The sequence below is a fragment of the Pyrus communis genome, chromosome 11 (assembly GCF_963583255.1).
Source record: "Pyrus communis chromosome 11, drPyrComm1.1, whole genome shotgun sequence".
In the NCBI taxonomy this organism is placed as follows: Eukaryota; Viridiplantae; Streptophyta; class Magnoliopsida; order Rosales; family Rosaceae; genus Pyrus; species Pyrus communis.
This window is the reverse complement of record NC_084813.1, coordinates 3,868,821-3,889,834: the sequence shown is the minus strand read 5'-3', so window position 1 is coordinate 3,889,834 and position 21,014 is coordinate 3,868,821. Positions and strand designations below refer to the sequence as shown.

At 36.1% G+C, this 21,014-nt stretch overlaps 3 protein-coding genes across 5 annotated transcripts; all 3 read right to left on the bottom strand.

Annotated features, from left to right (window-relative positions):
- Positions 1 to 3,648: 3,648 nt before the first annotated feature.
- Positions 3,649 to 6,779, bottom strand: LOC137707432 (uncharacterized). 2 transcript variants are annotated; one of them, XM_068446298.1, is made up of 3 exons: positions 6,481 to 6,779; positions 5,537 to 5,827; positions 3,649 to 5,001 (listed from the first exon to the last, which is right to left on the bottom strand). In XM_068446298.1, the coding sequence occupies exons 1-3, from the start codon at positions 6,631 to 6,633 to the stop codon at positions 3,877 to 3,879; spliced, it is 1,569 nt and encodes a 522-aa protein (XP_068302399.1). In that variant the 5' UTR covers positions 6,634 to 6,779; the 3' UTR covers positions 3,649 to 3,876. The 2 variants fall into 2 exon arrangements, with proteins under 2 accessions (XP_068302399.1, XP_068302400.1); XM_068446299.1 differs by having other exon boundaries at positions 5,537 to 5,824; positions 6,481 to 6,778.
- Positions 6,780 to 8,327: 1,548 nt separating this feature from the next.
- On the bottom strand, positions 8,328 to 9,303 carry LOC137749413 (CASP-like protein 1C1). The gene is made up of 3 exons (XM_068489508.1): positions 9,119 to 9,303; positions 8,773 to 8,875; positions 8,328 to 8,647 (listed from the first exon to the last, which is right to left on the bottom strand). The coding sequence occupies exons 1-3, from the start codon at positions 9,301 to 9,303 to the stop codon at positions 8,414 to 8,416; spliced, it is 522 nt and encodes a 173-aa protein (XP_068345609.1). The 3' UTR covers positions 8,328 to 8,413.
- Positions 9,304 to 11,043: 1,740 nt separating this feature from the next.
- Positions 11,044 to 16,084, bottom strand: LOC137707863 (phosphomevalonate kinase, peroxisomal-like). Of its 2 annotated transcripts, none has more exons than XM_068446793.1 (11): positions 15,954 to 16,084; positions 15,640 to 15,772; positions 15,376 to 15,526; positions 15,163 to 15,260; positions 14,877 to 14,986; positions 14,722 to 14,774; positions 14,082 to 14,465; positions 13,407 to 13,511; positions 12,728 to 12,955; positions 12,381 to 12,503; positions 11,044 to 11,459 (listed from the first exon to the last, which is right to left on the bottom strand). In XM_068446793.1, the coding sequence occupies exons 2-11, from the start codon at positions 15,648 to 15,650 to the stop codon at positions 11,193 to 11,195; spliced, it is 1,530 nt and encodes a 509-aa protein (XP_068302894.1). In that variant the 5' UTR covers positions 15,651 to 15,772; positions 15,954 to 16,084; the 3' UTR covers positions 11,044 to 11,192. The 2 variants fall into 2 exon arrangements, with proteins under 2 accessions (XP_068302894.1, XP_068302893.1); XM_068446792.1 differs by having other exon boundaries at positions 15,640 to 15,775; positions 15,954 to 16,072.
- Positions 16,085 to 21,014: the final 4,930 nt, after the last annotated feature.

The window sequence follows — 21,014 nt, the reverse complement described above, 5'->3', positions numbered from 1 at the left end:
GTTCGTTTGATGCTTTTGCTTTTAGGGTGAGCTTGATCATTATTAGTCTCAATTTCAAGTTGCAAATTTTACAAAAAGAAGGAACCGTTAGGACTAGGTCCCCACATAAACTCATAAATCTAGTTTTTAATTTTGATACATAGGCATTTTAGTTAAAATGGTCTTTGAGATTGGTTCCTCACTTTAGTGATTTAGTTCTTAAAATTTGAAATTCATAGAAGTTGTCACTGAATTTGTCCACTGTTAATTATTTTGGTTATTTTAGAAAAAAAAAATCTCTCTTAAATAAGGATCAAAATAACAAAAAAAAAAAAAACAACCTTCAATTTAATAAACAATGGGAAAAAAATGATTTGACTCATTTTTCTTTATTTAACAGAGTTTTTTTTAAATGATTGATGATAGACAAACTCATTGACTACTTTTATTGATCTTAAATTTCATAAACTAAAGTAAGGAGTTATGTCAATTTCATTAGACTATTTTGGATAAAAAGCGATATATATTTTTGTGGCATATATTTAATTGACAGAGGAAGGGGGCCGGCGACACATAGAGAGAATAGAGAGAGATGTGTTTGTAGAGTGATGTAAATAATGTATTATTCCCCCTACGCAATGCCTTTCTTTATAGCAATAAGAGAAGAAATTCTTCTCCTCCAAGGAATACAAATCCTGATAGGGAAGAATAACTAAAATCAAATCTAATCTAGGATTTACACAATCACACTTAAATAAGGAGTTTATAATACACACACACACACAAAACAAAACTTGAAAGCTATATTTATGAGTTTTCCTTTAAAATATAAATTGATTTTGGTTTTCATTAAAACAGTTATCAAACAAGTTTGTATTTAAAATACAAAATATTAAGAATTGAAAATTAAAATGCTATAAAACTGCCCCAAATTAACTTCTGGATCGAGACTCATTCAACCATGTTTTAGACTTGGTATAGGTCCACATTGCAAGCTCAACCACTTCTCCAAGACTAATTCGATTAATTGCCATTTGGATGGACACATGCAATACCAACCCAATCAAGACTTTGTCAAATTAATGTGACATAAGAAATCTAACCTTGGTCCATTATCTTAATTTTCAATAATTTAATACAAAGAGGAAAGTAGCAACGGTCTTTTAATTTTGACACAATTAGAACAATGGTTTCTTAACTAAAAATGTTTGACCATTAGTCTCTTAACTCATCAAAATGTGAGCTATGGTCATTTTTATCAACTTCGTTATAAATTTCTTCAAAATGAGTCAAGTCTGTAACATGTGAGCTAAATTTAAGGGCAAATATCAAAAAGCAAATGAGAAAAATTGTAGCACTGTCCCTCAACTTTAACTTAATTGGAAAAATATTCCCTTAACTTTAATTCAATTGGAGCAACGGTTTCTCAACTTTAACCCAATTGTTGCTGGTCCTTCCAACATGTCTTATTTTGATGGAACTCTGAAGGACTTGAGAAAAAGGATCATAGCTGCATGTTTTGATGAGTTAACAGACTAATGATCATAAATTTTTATCTAAAAACCATTGCTACAAACTTCTCTAATACAAACTGTAAAACTTAGTTCACTGGATCACAGATCTATAACAACACCGCACTTTCACTTATTAATATTTATGATAAATATCTATTTGGCCACTAATCCCAATTTATTAAGAAAAGAGGTGGACAATATCTAAAGTAGTAAAATGAATATTTCCTGTAGAATCTTCTGGAGTGACCTCATACATTGAGAGAAATTCAAAATTTGGCGTTTTCAGAACTCTGCATGCACTTCTTACCCGTAGCCTTCCAAGGACAAAAAGAAACAACAAAAGAGAAGAAAAAGAGTTTTCCATAAAAAACAAAAAGAAAAAAAAAAGAAAAAAGAAAAAAAAAGAGCAACGATATCTTCCATGTTAATTGTCGTTTTGCTACAACTTAGCTCTTGCAGATACGCATGGTTAAGGCAACAATTTCTAACCATATCAATATTGTTCCAATATAATCATCTAGTGTTAGGTTTTGGATTTTATTACAACAAACCTCGGTGTTATTAGAAGTAGCATCATATACTTATATATTGTATTTTATTTTCTCAATTTCTTGATGTGAGACTCATATTCAATAAAAGATGATTAGAGACGCACTATATAATCACGACGATGGCATGCACACGAGGTTTAGCTTTTTCAAGTATTGAATGTTTCTGGCACCCAAAGATCGCGTTGTTGTACAAACACACTGCCAAAAAGTATATGTGGGCCTATAACAAGCCCAAACATTTTCGGAGGTCTGCTTTATGCTATCGGTTATGAAGGAGTACTTAGAGATCATTAGGGCTCTTGGATTGGAGGATTTTCAACTAATATGGGAGTAGGTTTGAAAATGACGTTGGATAAGGATGCTAGGGGGATACTTGTGGAATCTGACTTTGTTGTTTTAGTGTCACTCTTCATATGTATTGTGCATGATTTATCCCTTGACTTCCTTGTTATATGGTTGTCATCACTTGATTTCTCAATTTGATCAATGTGTTTTGAGTCATACATGCATACGAAAAGGAATATGGTGGTTGATGATTTGGCAAGCTGAGTTTTTCTTTGGACCTGGACTGCATTATGTTGGATGATCCTCCTTCAATTGTTGGTTTACTTCTAGATGATATTTCCGGGGTCAGACTCCGGTTTAGAAATTTCCAGGGTTGGACTCCGGCTGTTTGTGTAAGCCACTCAAGCTGACGTTCTTCTTGGGCTTTAGACCCCTATGTAACCGAAAAACATAACAAACACAAATTCATTAAAATGACAACCAAAAAGAAACCAAGCCCAAAACAACACGTTCATCCATTCCAATGAACCAAACAAAAATAACGCATTTCATGTTATCACCAATGCCCTTTATTAGGAAAACTAATGAAAAGAACTTGAAAACTTTGAATTTTAACGATGAAGACAAAATAAAGGGTAAAATAAATAGTACCAAGGTTGACTTTTTAGTGTAAAAATATGATTTTTTGTTAAAATGAACAGTACTGGAAGTTTTTTTTGGTTAAACTTCCCTTTATTCATTTGGATACAAGTCTGCTTGGGCTCGCACTTTGATTACAACTTCTCTCTCTTCCTCACGACCTTATCCGGGTAATAAGGCGGACAACCGCACCAGTCCAGCTCGGGGGCCCGTCAGGCCAGCGACACCATTGGTTGCACCAAGAGAGGGAGAAATGGCGGCGGGAAGGTAGGAGATCCGTCGGAGTCAGAGAAGACTGCATGGAGCGATTGTCGGAGCAAAGCTCGCAATCAACAAAGTAAAGAACAAGCATGCCAATAAAGACATAACATACTCGATAACAAGCAATCAAAAGTCAAAAAGCCATTAGATACTCTCTCATATTTCAGCGCAGAAACAGAAAGCTGCCGGCCACAAAGCAGTGCATTAGATTTGAACCGAGTGTCACAAATCATAACAACGTAATCTCAAAGTTGAGCCTCATGAAAACATCAACAAAATGCACCGCACCGGGGCCTTCATCGCTACAATTGCAATCCAATCAAACACACATCCAACACCAACATAACTTGCTAGACAAAGACGAGAATTTGAAAGAAGAGAAACATTAAGTATTGACGGGAAACGGAGAGGGAGAGATCTACGACAAGTGTTTTCTATTGCTTGACATCCAAGTACGGCATAAAAGCGCCATTCGTCTAGGAATGAGGTTTACAAATATACAAAAATCATAGCATCTCTCAAACCATATATATGAGGGCTGAGGACACCATACGCATCATATAAGCCTTTATTCAATGCGTAATAATAAAACACACGCATGACTGTCACCCAATTGGAAATGCAAGATAGATAGGTACGTAATTCTTTTACCCTGACCATCCTCTCTGAGGGACCCCAGATGGATGCGCATTCAACCTGTCAATCACTGCATTAAAATCAATGGGTTGGCCACTTTCCTCCATCCTCTGAATCACACTCGCAATGTGATCGCTCCTGAACCCCATGGGTACCAATTTCTCAATCAACTCATTGTAAGGGTGGTTAGGTGGGAATTGTTGATTCCGAGCCATAAGATTTGGAGCTGTTGTTGGCTGTGGTGTATGATGAGAGATGCTTGTAGGAGGATATCCATAATGAGCAGAATATTGAGTTCTACCCCCTTCACTGTCGTAGACCATATAAGTACTCCCAGGAGGAAGTGCAGTGTGAGGACCAGCAGCCCCATATCCCTCACCTGGTTGAGCACCAAAAGCCCCCTTGATTTGCTGAGGCGGAGGCTGCTGCTGCATTGTTCGACCAGCTCCACCGTATCCAAAAGGCATGGGATCAGAACGACCCGGCCCTGGTTGAGGAATGTTGGAATATGGCACTGGCATTGGCATGCTGTTTGGTACAGACTCTGGGGGAGATGGGTTTGTTTGTTGACTAGGTGGATAAGGGTAGACATTTGTTGATGGTGGCCTCATCTGGGGTTGCATAGAGGACTGTTGTGGAAATTGCACCTGACTCTGCGGTAATTGTTGCGAATACGGAGGGAACGACTGGACTTGTGTCTGATTCACTTGTGATTGTGTTGGCCGTGGTGTCACCCTTGGCATTTCTTGCACTTGGGGGTTTCGATACTGAGAATCAGGAGGCAAATATTGATTCTGCGGATGTTCTGCCTGAGGTTGTGGGTTTTGTAACTGGGTTGGTAAATAATAGGATTGTTGTGGAGTCACATTCTGCGGAGGGGGCTGTGTGGGAGGTGCCACAGGCTGCTGCTGTGGCGCCACTTGATGTGGCAGGGCTAAAGCCAATTGCTGGTTATGTGTTTCAGATGGGTGGTCAGCTTTCTGAGCATCAGAGGTAGGTGGTGAAGCTCTGTCCTCATTGGATTGGGAATGGGTTGAAGATGCAGATCCTTTCTGTGCAAGCTGAAGCTTAGCTAGTTCTTTCTGAGCCTCCGCAAGTTCTTGCTTGTCCCTTATGATCTGGACAGACCTATGGACCTGAAGTGGGCATCGGAAAAAGTTCAATGACTGCTAAAATCATCTCTACAAAGTCAAACTAACAAACATTGGGTGGAAAGATAAACTACATTTTAAGAAGATGAGAACGGCCCGGGCCTAATTACTCAACAATTTAACAGTGTGCAAGTAAAAGATCCAAAAATCGTTAGGTACAGAAATGACTAGCCCTCCTAAATTGACTTTGAAGATCTCACATTCAAAATTTCACACTGCCAAACTCTTAATCCTAAGAAAGCTAAGAAAAGGATGGTTCCACCCAAATCACAGGGGCACAGGATCACCCTCGTGTACCTAACAAAATACTTTACTATAACTCCTTTTGATGCCCAAGAAACGTATAGTAGAACCACTGTAGCAGAACACCAAAGCATCGTATACATAAAAAAAGTGGGTTAATGAAAAGTTGAAAACCTTTAAATATTGGCAAACAGAAAGATCAATAAAATCACATTCCAATCCAAACAAATTGAACATATGCACAATCTGAAATGCTTAATTTAGTGTTGCAACTCACTTCTTGAAGATGTTTCTCAAGAGACTTGAGCTTTGACTCTGCTTCTTCATGATCACGACCTAAATCAGATCGCATCTCACCAATTGACTTGTCAACATTGTAGCAATACAATTCCAGCTGCGAAAGCCGTGAACTAATTCCTTCAAGAAATCTCATGAGATTGTCAGCATATTTTTTCATGCTCTTTTCAACAGTAGCAGTTACATCTTGGTGAAGAGATTCTTCCGGCTGGCTAAAGGCAGGAGAAGAGAACATCGGTTGTCTTGCCAGTCTACTTCTGTGAAAATCCTGCTATAGATAGAATGCAACAGCCACTAGTTAGCAAATTCAAAAGGTTCCAACCCATTTTAAGACTCGATAACCAACACGTATTAGGGTTCAAAGTAATGGCTAAAGATGTAAGGTGTGCAAAAGATCAAAATGGAACAAAAGAAAATAACTTGAAAGGTTTCTGAACTTCGAATTTATCGTGTTGTTGAACAGTAAGTTTGTTAATGACAAATGGTTTCCCAACGTGCAAAATTTATTTTCTAAGCTGAAGAGCATAATCGTCTTCTCTGTGCAAAACCAGAACCAGAATTCTCCATGAGGTGCAAATTCAAACTTGTATCATTTAACAAATTCCCAAATCATTTTCGTTCTAGGGAAATCAAATAATTAAAAATATAAATTAAACTCCTTTCCTTCTAATTCACAGCCTTACCAATCTAACCCACATCCATTTCGTAAAGTTAAAAAAAAAACTAAAAGTTAAAATAAAAACATGCAAAATAGATAACCCAAAATCCAAAATTGTCCCCAATTACGCCTATGATCCGGAACCCTAAATTAACAAAAATTCAAAATCCCATGAAATTACAGCTCCATCAGCTAATCCCTAGATCCAGCAACCTTCATCAGCAAAGCGTCACGAAAGAATCCAAAGGTGGGAGCAGTAAAAGTACCTTCCCGGAATTATTCCCCATGACAGGTTCACTGTGGTTACCATTGGAGGAGTCCTGGTTGCCGTAGTCCTCGTAGGAGCAGAGAATGTCGTCCGACGCGAAATCGAATCCCTGTGAGCCCGGGTTGCCCCGAGTCGATGATCCAGACGCCATATTGGAAATGATCAGGAAGCGTAGAGAGAGAAACTTAGGGTTTTTGTAGAGAGAGAAAATTCGAGATGGAGAAGAAGATAGGGAGATTGAGAGAATAATAAAAGAAACAGAGACTTGGGTGTATGGTTTTGGTTTTGGTTCCACTAATTTAATTTAATATAATATAATTTTATTGATATTTAGTTTTATTAAATTAAAAATAAGAAACACGAGGAAGATAGTGTTGGAGTTTGCGGTAAGATAAGGATGAGCTGCACCGACCAAGCTTTTTGATTTTGCAGATATGGGCTTATGTAAAGTCTACTTTTCAATATGGTCCCCTAAATTTTTGAAAATTCAAATCTCAAACTGTTGCGTAAGATATGGGCTTATATAAAGTCCACTTTTCAGTATGGGCTTAAGACAGAGTGGTTGAAAATGAAGTTTCTACCGTACTCTTACTCTGGCATTCGGAAGCTGATAGTGATCCATCGATCTTTGCTCACTTCATTATGGTCGGACCACACAACGCGTCATTTGTGGGTAACAAGATAACTTTAGTGCAATTTTGTTTAGGATTTGATATTATAGGGATTTGATGTGAAAACGCAGTGCCAAGTATCGACTACGTAACATCCTTCCTTTCTTCTTGTATCCGAGCTTGTGACCGACAGTATAAGATAAACTTACATAGACGGAATTGGAAAAGAAAATGATCTTTTGATCAACACACAAAACTTCGGATTTTTGCTATCCTTTACATTTCTTAGTATAGGTTTTTATTACCAACTGACTGCCTTTAATTGCTCGCACTATCAACACACAAAATGATCTTTCGTTCTTTAGGTCGCACTTTAATTGCTCGCACTTTTACATTTCTTTGCATCTATGAACCTAAAATCACAACCTATACAAGTCCAGTCTAACCATCCTTGACCTTAAAGAAGTGAAAGGACTTAGGCTAGAATAGGTTCCTTGCTTGGTCATTCAATCGCTTGATTAGAAGTTAGATTTACGGAGCACAACATCACTTACAAATTCCATCAAGACCATATGTGATTTGGTGGTAGCACGCCTATGTAATCCATAAAGAAGGATAAAAAGTCCTTCTCTCAGCACGACCTAGCCGAAAAGTAGGAAACATAATTTTGAGTTAGCTTCCCCAATTGCTTTTACATTTGCATGAAGACTTGATACAACTACTTCTTAAGTTGTACACACTTGAGGAGTGCAAATAAAGTTACTTTATGAGTGTAATTGTATAGAATCTAATAAGATTTAGGAGATTTTATTTTATTATGACTTGTATTATTTGGAGGTCAAGTAAAACCCTACCTATGATTAGTATAAATAAAGGTACAAGGCCAAGAAGAAAACACCATCTCACAAATAACTGAGCCTCTTCTCTCTCTCTCTAACCGCCCCTCTCTCTTTCTCACTCTCAAAATATTTTATTTCATAACCAATTTTGTTATTAGAGTGTCTATTTATAAGCATGTGATTTACAAAGAAAGGGTACTAACTAATTACATATTGGCAGACAACCACACAAATTTAAAGTTACGTCAGCAAATATGTGAAATGTCCGCAATTATTACGTCATCGCTCAACAGCCAATTTAACATATTATTTGACGGAAATATGACATTGCAAATAAAACATGATTTGTGTATGATATTGAATATTTTAAATAAGGTACGGTGTTCCTATTGCACCCAAACTTAAAGATGCATACTGTAATTAAATAACCCAAAGAACAAAGTAATCTCATCCAGCAAGACCATTTTTACTCATTGAGAAGTTAAGTTTTTTGCAAGAGGAGAGGATCGAGGACAGTGTGGATGGCATACAGAAGCAGCAGGACATATATGATGAGGCCAACAAAGCTTGAGATTAGGGCCCCTTTTACTCGGTCACAGTATTTTGGGACTTGCCCACATATGGGTAGCCAACCCGCATATGAATTTCCATTCTTCCCCAGAGTACCGATAGCCAAAGCTGCTGAAATGCTTGAGCTCAGTAGTATAGTGATTACCTGTTCATAATCCAAACAATTAATTGCAACTTTTATTGTTAAACTTAGAAACATGGGCAACCTTCAAATAAGAAAAAAAAAAAAATGTAGCTAGAGAGATTTAAGTTATAAATTCATATGAGTACCACATCCAAAGCCACGACTAATCTCCATAGCTGACTCTTAGAAGGAAGAAAAATAACCAGAAACCCGTATACGGTTGCAATTGCATTTGCGATCACAAAGTACCTACAAAGATAAAAGAGTACGTTTATAGCAACAAGTACAGGTACATATATAGATACATACGTGAAGAAAATGTATAGAAAGTATGCTACTAGCTATGGTTGTACATCTTGCCAGACTATCAATCCAAACTATTGATCATGATGTTTTTTGTATAGCAAGAAAAACTATCGATCTCTACAGAATATGGCGTATATAGCATGCGTACGTAGAAAAGGCGTAAAAAAACGAAAACGAAAAACTTACCGGAAGGCTGGAGTATGGTTATACTTGACTTCAAAAGATATTCCAAAGATGCTGGTTCTCTGATGGCTTGTAACCATGACAATTGCAGCCAAAAGGGTAGCACCGACGGCCATCAGCCGTAGAACCAGGGTGCAGAGTCTCTTAGTGATCTTTGCCATGGATTCTGCACTGAAGTTTGGGTGCATAAGCTTGCCCTATAATATGCAAAGAGACCGATGCATGCAGGTTTCTTTGTGTGGTAATAATGCTGCGTGGGGTTAGAGTGTCAGGAAGTAAAAGGAGGGTAGTGTGGGTGCACTTGTAAAACGTATTCATACTTGTTTGTCTTTTGTTAGTTGAAGAGCTCAACGGTCACCACCAGCATAGTCGAGTAGAAGCTCATCTACCTTGTGCTTCAATAGACTTGACCCATTTGTGTTTGTTGTTTTGGACTAATATTTTTTTCGTTTGTGTGGGTAATGTGGAAAAAATTCAAACCGAAAACTAAAAACAATTTTAAACGTGGTTTCCTTTTCTAATGTTTGTTTTCATTTTGCATTTCTCCCTAGTTCATTCTTCATTTCATCTACATTCTCTCTATTTTTAGTAACAAAATTTGAAAATTTAAATAAAAAAAACGAAATGCTTATTTTGAGAGCAAATTTCCACCTCGGATTGGATTGACGAAAACCTACACACACAAAAAAGAGACAAATAGAGTTAGACTAACACTGGTGTGGTGTTAGCCTAAGGGGTCTCCGATATGCCTAAGTCAAAAAGATTGTAGGAAGTAATACGAGTGTTGTGAGAGTTCTTGATTATCAGAATAAAGTGACTGACCTTGACTATTTATAGATAACTGAGGAGTTAACCCAAACATCCAGATTCGTTGAACCTGTTAGCATAGTGTTACCTAGTCTGCAAATCGAGGGAGGAATATTCCTCTGAGATTTTTGAAATATGCTTCGGAGGATCTTGGCATACTGAGAGACTGATAAGCAAGCTCATTACATATTACGATAATCTGCATAAGTCGCATAACGATTGATTCAGACCGTTTGTGATGAATTGGGCATAGGGGCTTGTTGTTTGCGGGCTTCTAGGGCCTTAGTAGAGAATGTGTCCTGTTAGCCCATAAATTTAACTAACATTCTGTGTATTCCATCAAGAATAGAGTAATCATATTTAATAAATTGTAAAGTAAAATATCAACTTTACAGGTGTATCCATTTAAACATTAATCCAACAAGGCAACAACTCCATGCTTACTTTCCCATTTACGACAAACGATTCACTCAACTGTCTCAACTATTAATCTCTTGCTTTGCTTCGTTTAGGCTTTTTCGGTTATCAACCGTGAATGACTTTTTACATTTTTGTGAGGGAAGCAGCAGGCGTGAGTTGAATTCTTGGAAACCAATACAACAACTTATGACAAGTTTGGGAGTTTTAATACTTTATTAAAAGATCAAATGCTACCACTTAATATTATGGTCTAGTAGTATTCCTCTTAACAGTGAGTACTCCTTATCCTCACTTCCTAATTTTGCCTAATAAAAAAATGTTACGTGTTTCTTGTTTTTTAAAAGTCCAAGATAAATTGTCATTTAGGATTACGGTCTAGTGGTATTTATTTTCACTTGTAAGTGAAAGGTTTTAGATTCCATTTTCGTCAAAAACGGATTTGAACCGTATTATTGCTAATCTGTTGTGAGGCTAAACTCACCCCCTCCCTCTTAGTGTAGATTTTGTTTGCTAAAAAATAATATGAAAACCCCAAGACAAATTAAATCAAAATCAAAATGATTTAAATTCCTATTTCTTGTAAGTAAACATGCCCGTGGTGCATAACAATTCATCAAACTAAACATTCCTTGAAACTAATTCATCAAACATGGAAGCAAGCAAATTAAAGAATAAGAAAGATGACATAGGATCTCTTGAACAGTTTAAACAAACGACTCTTATTGATTTTGTTGCAAGTAACATTTTCACTCTGCAAGTTTATCCCATATGTATTTTAATATCCACACTCTTATACAATTCATCTTACAAATCGCCTTTTTTCACCGTAAATAGTGAAGAAAACGATAGGTTATCCAATATTAACTGAGGAAATGGTTGAAGTAATTTCCTTGGTTCGTGGATCGGCACTCTCCAAAGAAACACCTTGAGGATCTTCTCTAACTAACAAGGCCAAAACATTGAATGAACTCCAAGAATTCGACACATGGCTCCCAGCATCCCCTAAGGTAACGGCAAATACCGCATCAAACCCACCTGCTCCAGGAACTCCAGCCAACAACACTCCTTCCATATCCATAGTAGCATCCAAAAGCTTTGTCTGTGATTCTGGTTCTATCTGAAAAGTTTTGAAGACAAGGAATCGATCACAACCGATCACACAAGGAAGAAAGGCGAAGAGAGAGTATGACAAAAATAGTTTGAATCTTAATTATTCTATTCAGAATGACGAAAAATAATTTGAATAATAAATTTATGATCAACATCATGTTGGCCTGTGTTTATTGTTTAAACGACTGACATCAGGTAGCCCCTGTTCTGATTCTAGTTTCTGGTTTAAAGTCTTTAGCATATTTGAAACATCAGTACCAATGTATTTTAAAGGAGTTTTTGCGGTATACCTCAAGGCCACCGGAAGAATAATGCCATAATACGTATTCTGCTACGAGATAAATACGAATCATTTGCATTCTCTCTCATTGATAAGATTAATGATTCCCAACATTCCAAAACACTAGAAAGGGCATTGTTGAACTGTACTGATTCCTATAAAATATTTTCCACGGAATGGACTTTGATTCCCAGGAGCCGGTTACGCAAAACAAGCAGCTTCTAAATGGCAGGGATTTCTGCTTTAAGTCTAAGAATGCTGAGTCTAAGGACTTCATCAACGGGTTCATTCAGCATGATACGTAACAGAAGCCATATTTATCATTCAAATATACTTAGGGAGATTAAGTAAATCAACTAGGACTTCTAAGGGACCAAAATAGGGATGCCTAGTGAGTAGTGAGAGACTAAATGTGTGTGCATGTGAGCACGCGTGTACATGTTTTTTCTTTTATTTGAATTCCGGGAAGATACTTGAACCCGGTCAAAATACATTCAAATCACAAGTTATTTAAATATGGAATGTTCAGAACATGTAGTTTTGAGAAAGGAAACAATTAACATAATATATCAATTATTATTCTCCATTTTACAAACCATATATTTTTTATAGGAAAGAAACAAGAATCCAGTTAAGAAATGCACATACCGGAACACCTGCAGCCTCTCCCATCTGATGCATATGATACCTGATCCTGAGCATAGCATCTCTTGCTCCTAATAATGCTTTAACACTGATTTCTTGGCTTGGTTTAGAGACTTGTTGTGTCCACTGTACAATTTTGTAAAATTGTAACAAACATCAATGTTGGGCAATACAAGCAGCAGGAAGTTATAGGGTAGGGAAAGTATTAACAGCAATTCGAACAAGCCAAAAACACAAACTTCACGACACGGTACAACATGACATGTCCAACAAATCCAAAATGGGGCACTTGTCTCAGTTTTGATTTTACCATACTAAAATTCGTTTCTCAGAGAGGACGAGAAAAATACCTTCTCTGATTTGAGGATGCTGCAGCTGTTTATCAAGCTTTTATATTCTTCCCAGTGTTCTTCTGCCAATTTGCTTAATGCATTGAGCTGCATTTCAAGTGCTGAATTTGCCTCCGACAACTTTTTCCATGTCTCCAGCGATTTCTGAGGGTCAGACTTCTGCCACTTTTTCACAGAACCCACCATTGATGGAGTGGATGATCCTCCAGTTCCTGGTTCTCCAAGTAACTGCAGAAAGCACTTGCATCACTAAAAGAGACCCTTTGCGACAGTGTTTTATGAATCATGCACAATGGAATGATAAGAGAGCACGAAATCTACACTTGATTTCAAGCTTAATTTTTTTTAATTCTTTAATAAGTAATCAACCTTCAATTTTTTCTATTGTGTTTCCATTAAGGCTTTTTAGCCAAAATGATCCCTAAGATTGGCATAACTCCTCACCTTGGAAGTACAAGGCTCTATGAACCATTCTGTAATGCTCACATGCTACACATAATAATTAAGAACATACAAATGGAAATTAAAGTCTATGCATCAGAACACACTGCAGATTTTATTCTACAAAGTTCGGGTAAGGTTTTTGGATTTATTGTCTTCATGCATATGATACTCTTTTGCATGAATAATCATATTTACAAATGTAAGCAAGCTACAAAATGGAGCTTGACATGCTTACAAGAGTCATCAATGGCGGCAAGGAGAACTTAGTCCTATCATGGTCCCATTTTCCGTTTAGGATTTGAGGAACGACTTCTTCTAGTGGTGTTCCCGTCACTACAACCTGAAAGCATAAAAAAATGAACTTACAAATTGAAGGTGTTCTCTAACAGTATCTGTTATGTGGCCATACAAAGAGCAAAAAGAATATTAGATTAAAATTAAATAAGATAATCAACCACACGACAACACAATCAGGGATCCCATCTCCATGGAAGACACCAAATGAAAACGGTGTTTTCGATTTTACAGCATATCCTGAATGGAAAACAGTGGATGTTGGTATATCCGGTCGTGACAACAAAATCAATGTGTGAAAGGTAATTTAATGAGACCACTTGGCAATCCTAATGCCAAAGTAATAAAAGGACAAAAAATCAGAATCGGGCTATTGGTAATCAATGTTAATTTTATTTAGAGTGACCAATATTGAGAGAGTAAAAATTAACTAGAGATAACCTGTAATAATTTCATAAGCTCTCATTTGCATGTGACTAAAATATACCAAACTCCATTTTGACATTTAGACAAATAGGAGCCAGGTGCACTTGTTTGATCCACATTGCATGCTCTAGCGCACAGACACAGAGAGAGAGAGAGAGAGAGAGAGAGAGAGAGAGAGAGAGAGAGGGACCTGAGCAGAAGAAATAACTTCTGGTGAAAAGCGGACATAACGTTGACTTCCATAAACTGCAGAACTAACATCAAACCCACTGCCCACTTTTCCCTGTGCAATACAGTGAGCAGTCTGAGCTATCACATGCACCAAATCAAGATCTGCAGTGTGCTTTTCATGTTGATGATCTTTAAGCATAGACGGAAGATTAACAACTCCGAGGTAATGAAGCAACGCAGCAACCACAGCGGTTGTCATTGCCGCAGACGAACCCAATCCAGTTTTTGCAACTTCAGGTTTACAGTTTTCTACATTTGATCCCTCATCATTGAAGGTAATCGATGCAAAAGGAGGTAATGCAGCCAATGCGTCTGGAGTCAAAGGTAGACCACGGGCTTCAATCTACAAGGGCACAACTCAGAAACATCTTGAATTAGGAATTTGGATTGCAATTAATAAAATAAGAAACCTAGAAGTTTCAGCTGCAACTGGTTATTGGAACGTGAATGCTGTAATTTTTATACTTTTTTATTCGAATATATGTGGGCTTTTGGTTAGAATTACATGATACTATCAATAATTAAAAGAAGATTAGAAACAACGGATGACTCAACTAAATTAAAAAACAAAACTACAGAAACTAATAAGGGTAACAAACCTGATTCCGATAAGAATAAAAGTCATTGCTACCTAAGATCGTGATATCAAGACCTGCATAACAACAGACCCAGATGAAACATTAGAATTTTCAATGCTGTCAAGTTTGTTTAGCATTTTAAATGACGGGGAAACATATGGAGAATGAAACATTACCATGCAATAGTAGTTTTTCTAATGAATCCTTGTTCTTCTTGTCAACTGTTGCACGGGCAGCAGCTACACAGTATTGGACTGCTTGTTCCACAAAAGGGTTCCTCGAGTCACTGAAATTGTGTTTATGTGAACTAAAATTAAGCATGTTTGAAGCAGGGAAACTCTCCTGATATAACCTTATAAGTGGTTACATGACAACGAAGATGATGATATAAACTGACGATTTGTAGCATTGTTCAAAAATCTATCATTATTCAAGAAGCTTATATCGAAAATGACAACTCACCCTGAAGACACATATTCAAGTGACAAACTTTTTAGGGAGAGTTTGTAGATGCTTTCTCTGGCGAGCTGAGGAGACGTCAATTTCACATCTGTACAACCCTGAAGGACACAAAACAGATACACATTTTACTCGATCAGACTCAAAGAGAGAGAGAGAGAGAGAGAGAGAGAGAGAGAGAGAGAGAGAGAGAGAGAAAGAATGATGAAGACACACCGAGGCCCAGCTATCAGGCTTGAGAGGCTGGTAAAGCGGTTTGACTATGGTGAAGAAGCGCGCGTTGGTGCTGAGTACAAGGCCTGCATTGGGTCTCTCCAGAATTAGGTAACCTCCAGTCAACAACACCTTCCCTGGAGCTGAAGCAACTCTGTAATTGTTTGTTTGTTTTTCAACAACAATCAATCAATTTCCTTTCTTTCTTTCTAATTCACAAAAGTTCATTTATAAGAACAAATATTTGATTCAAAATCCAAAACTTACACAGCCTCCATTGCAATTGCAGCCTCAGACTCTCTCTCTCTGTCTCTCTCTCTCTCTCTCTCCAGCTGTTAAGTGTGAAGTGGGTTTCTAATTCTCTCTCAGCTATGAGTTTCTGGGTGTTGAATTTGCAGAGCTGCTGAATCAAATTCAAGAAAATAAACTTGTAAAGGTTTGGGTAGAAATTCAAACAAAACCCCAAACAGTTGCAGTCATACTAAAATGCCTTCATCTTCTTGTAAAAGATTGAAAATTTAAACAAAACATCAAGCAGCAAATTACGAGAAAAAAATCAAAATTTAAAACCAAATCGTTACCTGAGAGCTGATGAGAGAGTGCTTGAAGATGGCAGGTTTATTTTCGTTTTGGTTTTTTGGTCGAAATGGCAGGGTCTTTTGATCAACTGAATGTTAAGCTGGCAGGGGGAAGGTGGGAGGGTGGGGTTTTCGTTTATTTTTGTGTTAAAATTTAGTATTTTTAAAAAAACATGATAGGCCACAAAGGCTTAATTATTGTATATTTTTTTAAATTCTATTTGTTTATCTTTAGTGTAAATATATCGTTATATATAAATAATATTTGTTGTGTATCTATACTAAGGGATGAGTGAGTGAGCTAAAGCGCACAATGAGCTAGCAATAATGTAGTTCAAATTCATTTTTGACGAGGATCGAACCTCTCACTTACAAGTGAAAAGAAATAGTAATAGACTGTAATACTAAATGACAATATATCATTATATTAAAATATTATTTATTTAAGTAAATTGACAAGAATGTGCATTAGAGATAGAGTGCAAAAATCTTTTTTTGTTTTTTTTTAAATTACAAGGAGCTCTATCATGTGCATTTGACAACTAATTTTGAAGCGAAACGATTTATACTCACCATATTTTCTTTATACAACTTTCATTTTTTATTTTTGTTCAAAATTTTTTTTTATATATCTGATTTTCTATTTATTTATTCAAGCCTAGAGGGCTTACCTAATAATTTAAATTAAAAAAAAAATAGTCAAGTGAGCTTAGTTTGACTAGCATAAGCAAGTTGACATGTGAAAATTTGTTGTACCATTTTTTGTTTTGGTTTATGAAACGACGAAGCCTCCAAAGCTGACTAAGTTTTTATGGGCAGGTATATTCTAATTTTTTAAACAAAAAATTTACAAATAAGATTCTAATACAATTGCAATCTTGAATTATTATTAGGAAAATTACTAAATTATATAAATGAATGATACATCACTAGTAACTGGGTCCATCTTTTAAAGAAAGTTGATTTTTCATGTAATTCCCTTTTTTCTTTCTTCACATCCTCAATCATAACATCTCGTTACTCATATGATCCTCAATCATAACATCTCGCCACTCATATAACAAATAAAGACAAGGTGTATTTCTTGCTCTTACAATATTATCCCAAAAGATGTCTGCAAAACGGTGTTATGCACACAATATTATCCCAATAGTATCTCTTTATTCTCTCTTTTTTTGTTGAAATTAAATTTAACAATTTTGTGACCAAGGTCTAAAATTATAGCCAAGGTCTAAAACCAAAAGTCTAAAATTGTTTTCGTCATTGATTAAGGAAAAGGATTGGAGTTGGTCTAACTGGTAACCTCTTCCTTCTTGGTATCCTTTTTCGAAGATTGTAGATTTCAACAAAAATAAAAAATAAAAATGTAATACTAAAAAAACAATATCTTTTGAAAATGGTACTTTACTACAATGATAGAAAGTAATCATGCATATCTATTCTACTCCGGATTTAATTTTTCACTGATTTTCCTCTTCTAACAACTTACCATTTAACTTACATAGCGTTTTGTAAAAACAAAACAATATTCTTTTAACAAAAAGAAAACTAATTAATTTTATACACCGGATTATACAGTCAGTACTAGGGGTGTAATTTAGGTTGGGTCAACTCGAACTCTTTCATGTTCAACCCGAATTTAAACCCAAACAAGCAGGTTTTTTTTTAATTTTTTAATTTTAATTTTAATTTTTTATAACCCACAAACGCAGCCCAACTTCAACCGGAGCCTTTATTGGGTTGGTCGGGTTGGGCTGCTCATTTGCCCGCCCATGCCCAACCTGATTTATCAACCCACTTGAACCCAATTATGTCTTAAATGAACTAATGCACGTATTACACTCAAGTCTAACAACCAACAACCTTTATAATATTTGGTACAATTTCATTTATAGGTATAGTTGATAGTGATGAAGCTTTTGGCAATGGAGTTTCATGTAGCACTAAACTTGATTCGATTTGGCAATTTGTAGCTCCTCATGTACTTTGTTTTAAAGGATTATAATAATAGTTGTGAATCTATGATATACAACTAATTATTTTCACTTATTTAATAGAAATGCAAATTGAGTTTGAACAATAAGACTTGAGTTCGAACAATAAGACTTGAGTTCGGCGTTTGTTTATATTTGGATCTGAAGTGTTGCTTTTTTTTTTTTCGTACATGCTCTGGTATTTTCTTGTTTTTTTTTAATTCACACTTTGCATGATTAAACTTGTGTACTTAGTTTAAATTTTAAGTGGATATCAATTTGTGGAACTGAATTGAAGTTCTAATTGATTTATGACATTGAAGTTAACTAGTTTTGAGTCACTTAGGCAATCTCCAATTGAAGGGTCCAGAGGGTCAGAAGGCTGAAAATAAACCGAAAGCCATCTTCAATCGAGGGTTAGACCAAAGAGCTCATGGGCCCCATTGGACAAAAAACAACCAAAGGGCCAACCAACTGGCCCCTGGCCGGGCCAAAATTTAAAAACCAACGGTAACTAGCTGATGTTAGCTAGCCATGATTTTTTATTTTACAGTTTTTTTTTTTGAGCCAAAATTAAAAAAATTATATTTAATTATAGGCCCAGAAAGATGATTAGTTCAATGTTAAGGTGTTCTTTTTATAAGCATGTTTGCTTGCCAAAATCTCTTCCACAGCTGATGTGTGACAAATGATAAGAGTAGAGATTGACTGGTACCACCTGTGCCATTAATTTACATCACCACATCTAGGGGTGGGTTCGGTTCTGTTTGGTTCAATTTTTCTTCGATTTTTTTTCGGTTCGGTTTCAGTCCAGTTCGGTTTTTTCCTCTTATTTTTTATTTTTTATATATATATATATATATTTGGTTGGTAAACTAGCCCAAAAGATCCAAAAATTGTAAAAGGCCAATCCATAAAATACAACAAAAAAAAAAACCTAAGCTTCCACTGCAGCACCCGCCACTGAGCATCCCAAACCCTCGCCACCAAACAACCGACGCCTCGCCAATTGCAACATCCAGAAATGTTCGAACAAACCAAATAGAGGAGCAACCAACATAAAGCTCCACAAAGACAAATCCAAGAACAACATTAGCCAATTTTCCTTCAAAAATTCACAAACCAACAATCCAAAAAACATCAGCAACTTCAAAAATTCACAACCAAAAATCCAAACAAACATCATCAATTTAGATGATCAAAAAACACAAAAAACAAAAAGAAAGATTGATTAACAATTATAAGAAAATCCAAACAATTATATTAAACAAACGTCAGCATAATTCACCTATTCAACCACCTCCGAGTGGCTTCTCCGTGGTTTACAAGTGTGCGAATGTAATAGATAAAATAAATTTACAAATTTGCAGAGGTAACAATTCCAATTTCTGAACCCAATCATTCAATAAAAAAATAAACAGATTTACAAGATTGGGGAAAAAATCGATGAAACTGATATAGCGAGAGCAACGTTTATGAACCTGAACTTCTTGAATCAAGCATCGCAGCGGTGGGAGAGATAGATTCTTGATGGTGGGAGAGAGAGAGAGAGGTTGAGAAGTTGGACTAAGAAGATGAAATGGGAATAAATGGGTGGACGGCTAGGGTTTTGTGTTTTGAAATGATATAAAAAAAGGGAAACTAATAAAAATGGCTTGAAAATTTTAAGTTTTAACGATAAGGACAAAATAAAGGATAAAGTGAATAGTACTAGGATTGACTTTTTAGTGTAAAAATGTGGTTTTTCGTTAAAGTGAACAGTAACGTGGGCTTTTTGTTAAAACTCCCTATAAAAAATTAAAGATCCATAATCAGTATAAATATTTTGCTAATAAGATTATAGCAAACAAAGCTTGCTGTCAAGTTGGCTAAAGCAAATACTCCTTAACCAGGAGGGAAGGGGTTATTTGTGTATGATTTATATAATTAATATATATTAAATAAATAATTAAATATATGTTATATATAAATCGGTTTGGTTCAATTTGGTTTCTGGACCATCAAAACTGAAACCGAATCAACCTATTTGAGTTCAATTTTTTTCGACTTTGGTTCGGTGTTTGGCTCGGTTTTTTTTCGGTTTTCGTTTTTTAAAACCCACCCCTAACCACATCCAATTTGGTTTCTGGACCACCAAAACTGAAACCGAACCAACCTATTTCAGTTTAGTTTGGTTCACTTAATTCGATTCAGTTTTTTTCGACTTCAGTTCGATATTTGACTCGGTTTTTTTTCGGTTTTCGATTTTTTAAACCCATCCCTAACCACATCAACTGCGCCTGTTTTTACATCATCACATCAACTGCGCATGCACGTGCACTTTGACCATCCATTGAGTTGGTCTCCAATATTCTCCATTACAGTAATAAGTAATTGGTTGTGAACAATGTGAAGTGATTAATATTAATTTATGAGGACTGAGTGGGCCATGCATTAACAATTGATTAAACAAGAAAAATATTAGTTTTGGAGAATATAGGCAATGATATAACAATATCTGATTAAGTTATTATAGTTTTAAAATTTTAATAATAAATTGTGTTTAGTCGTAAGGTTCTCGGTTGGAGATGATTTTTTGTGATAGGGCTAAAACGAGCCCTCTGGTCATTTGACCCTCGGTTGGAGATGGTAAGAAATATGACATTGCATTGTTCGTTAAAATATTAATTTGTTGGAAGTCTAGAGGGCTAAAAAAGCCTTATGGCCCTCATTTGGTTGGAGATGGTCCGATCCGATTGGAGGGCTATAAGGTTAAAATTAGTCCGAAATGACACGAAAATCGTCTCCAACCAATGGCTAGGCCAAAGGGGTCATGGGCCTCATCTGACCAAAAACAACAAATCAGGCCAACCGATTGGCCTAAAGAAGAAGTACAAAATTTGACAATTATTTAAAGTTCTATTTAAATAATAAAATAATATTTGACAATTCGATTCAAGAAGTACAAAATTTGATATAAGGCTTCAAATTATCATACCAGTTATCAATTGTAATTTGACTCTTATAATTTGACATTCCATTTAGAGATGGTGTAGGTAATCTATCCGAAAACAATTAGATAGGTAGATGTAGCGAACGAGCGTATCCCAAC

Excerpts from the sequence above, each read along its gene's own strand:
- LOC137707863 (XM_068446793.1), bottom strand. Across the intron at positions 14,466-14,721 it reads TTTATTCTTATCGGAATCAG|ATTGAAGCCCGTGGTCTACC; the intron begins GTTTGTTACCCT and ends GTGCCCTTGTAG. Across the intron at positions 12,504-12,727 it reads GCATCCTCAAATCAGAGAAG|TGGACACAACAAGTCTCTAA; the intron begins GTATTTTTCTCG and ends AAAATTGTACAG.
- LOC137749413 (XM_068489508.1), bottom strand. The coding sequence starts at position 9,303 with ATGCACCCAAACTTCAGTGCAGAATCCATGGCAAAGATCACTAAGAGA. Across the intron at positions 8,876-9,118 it reads AACCATACTCCAGCCTTCCG|GTACTTTGTGATCGCAAATG; the intron begins GTAAGTTTTTCG and ends TTATCTTTGTAG. Across the intron at positions 8,648-8,772 it reads TAGTCGTGGCTTTGGATGTG|GTAATCACTATACTACTGAG; the intron begins GTACTCATATGA and ends GATTATGAACAG.
- LOC137707432 (XM_068446298.1), bottom strand. The coding sequence starts at position 6,633 with ATGGCGTCTGGATCATCGACTCGGGGCAACCCGGGCTCACAGGGATTC. Across the intron at positions 5,828-6,480 it reads TGGGGAATAATTCCGGGAAG|CAGGATTTTCACAGAAGTAG; the intron begins GTACTTTTACTG and ends TTCTATCTATAG. Across the intron at positions 5,002-5,536 it reads TTGAGAAACATCTTCAAGAA|GTCCATAGGTCTGTCCAGAT; the intron begins GTGAGTTGCAAC and ends TGCCCACTTCAG.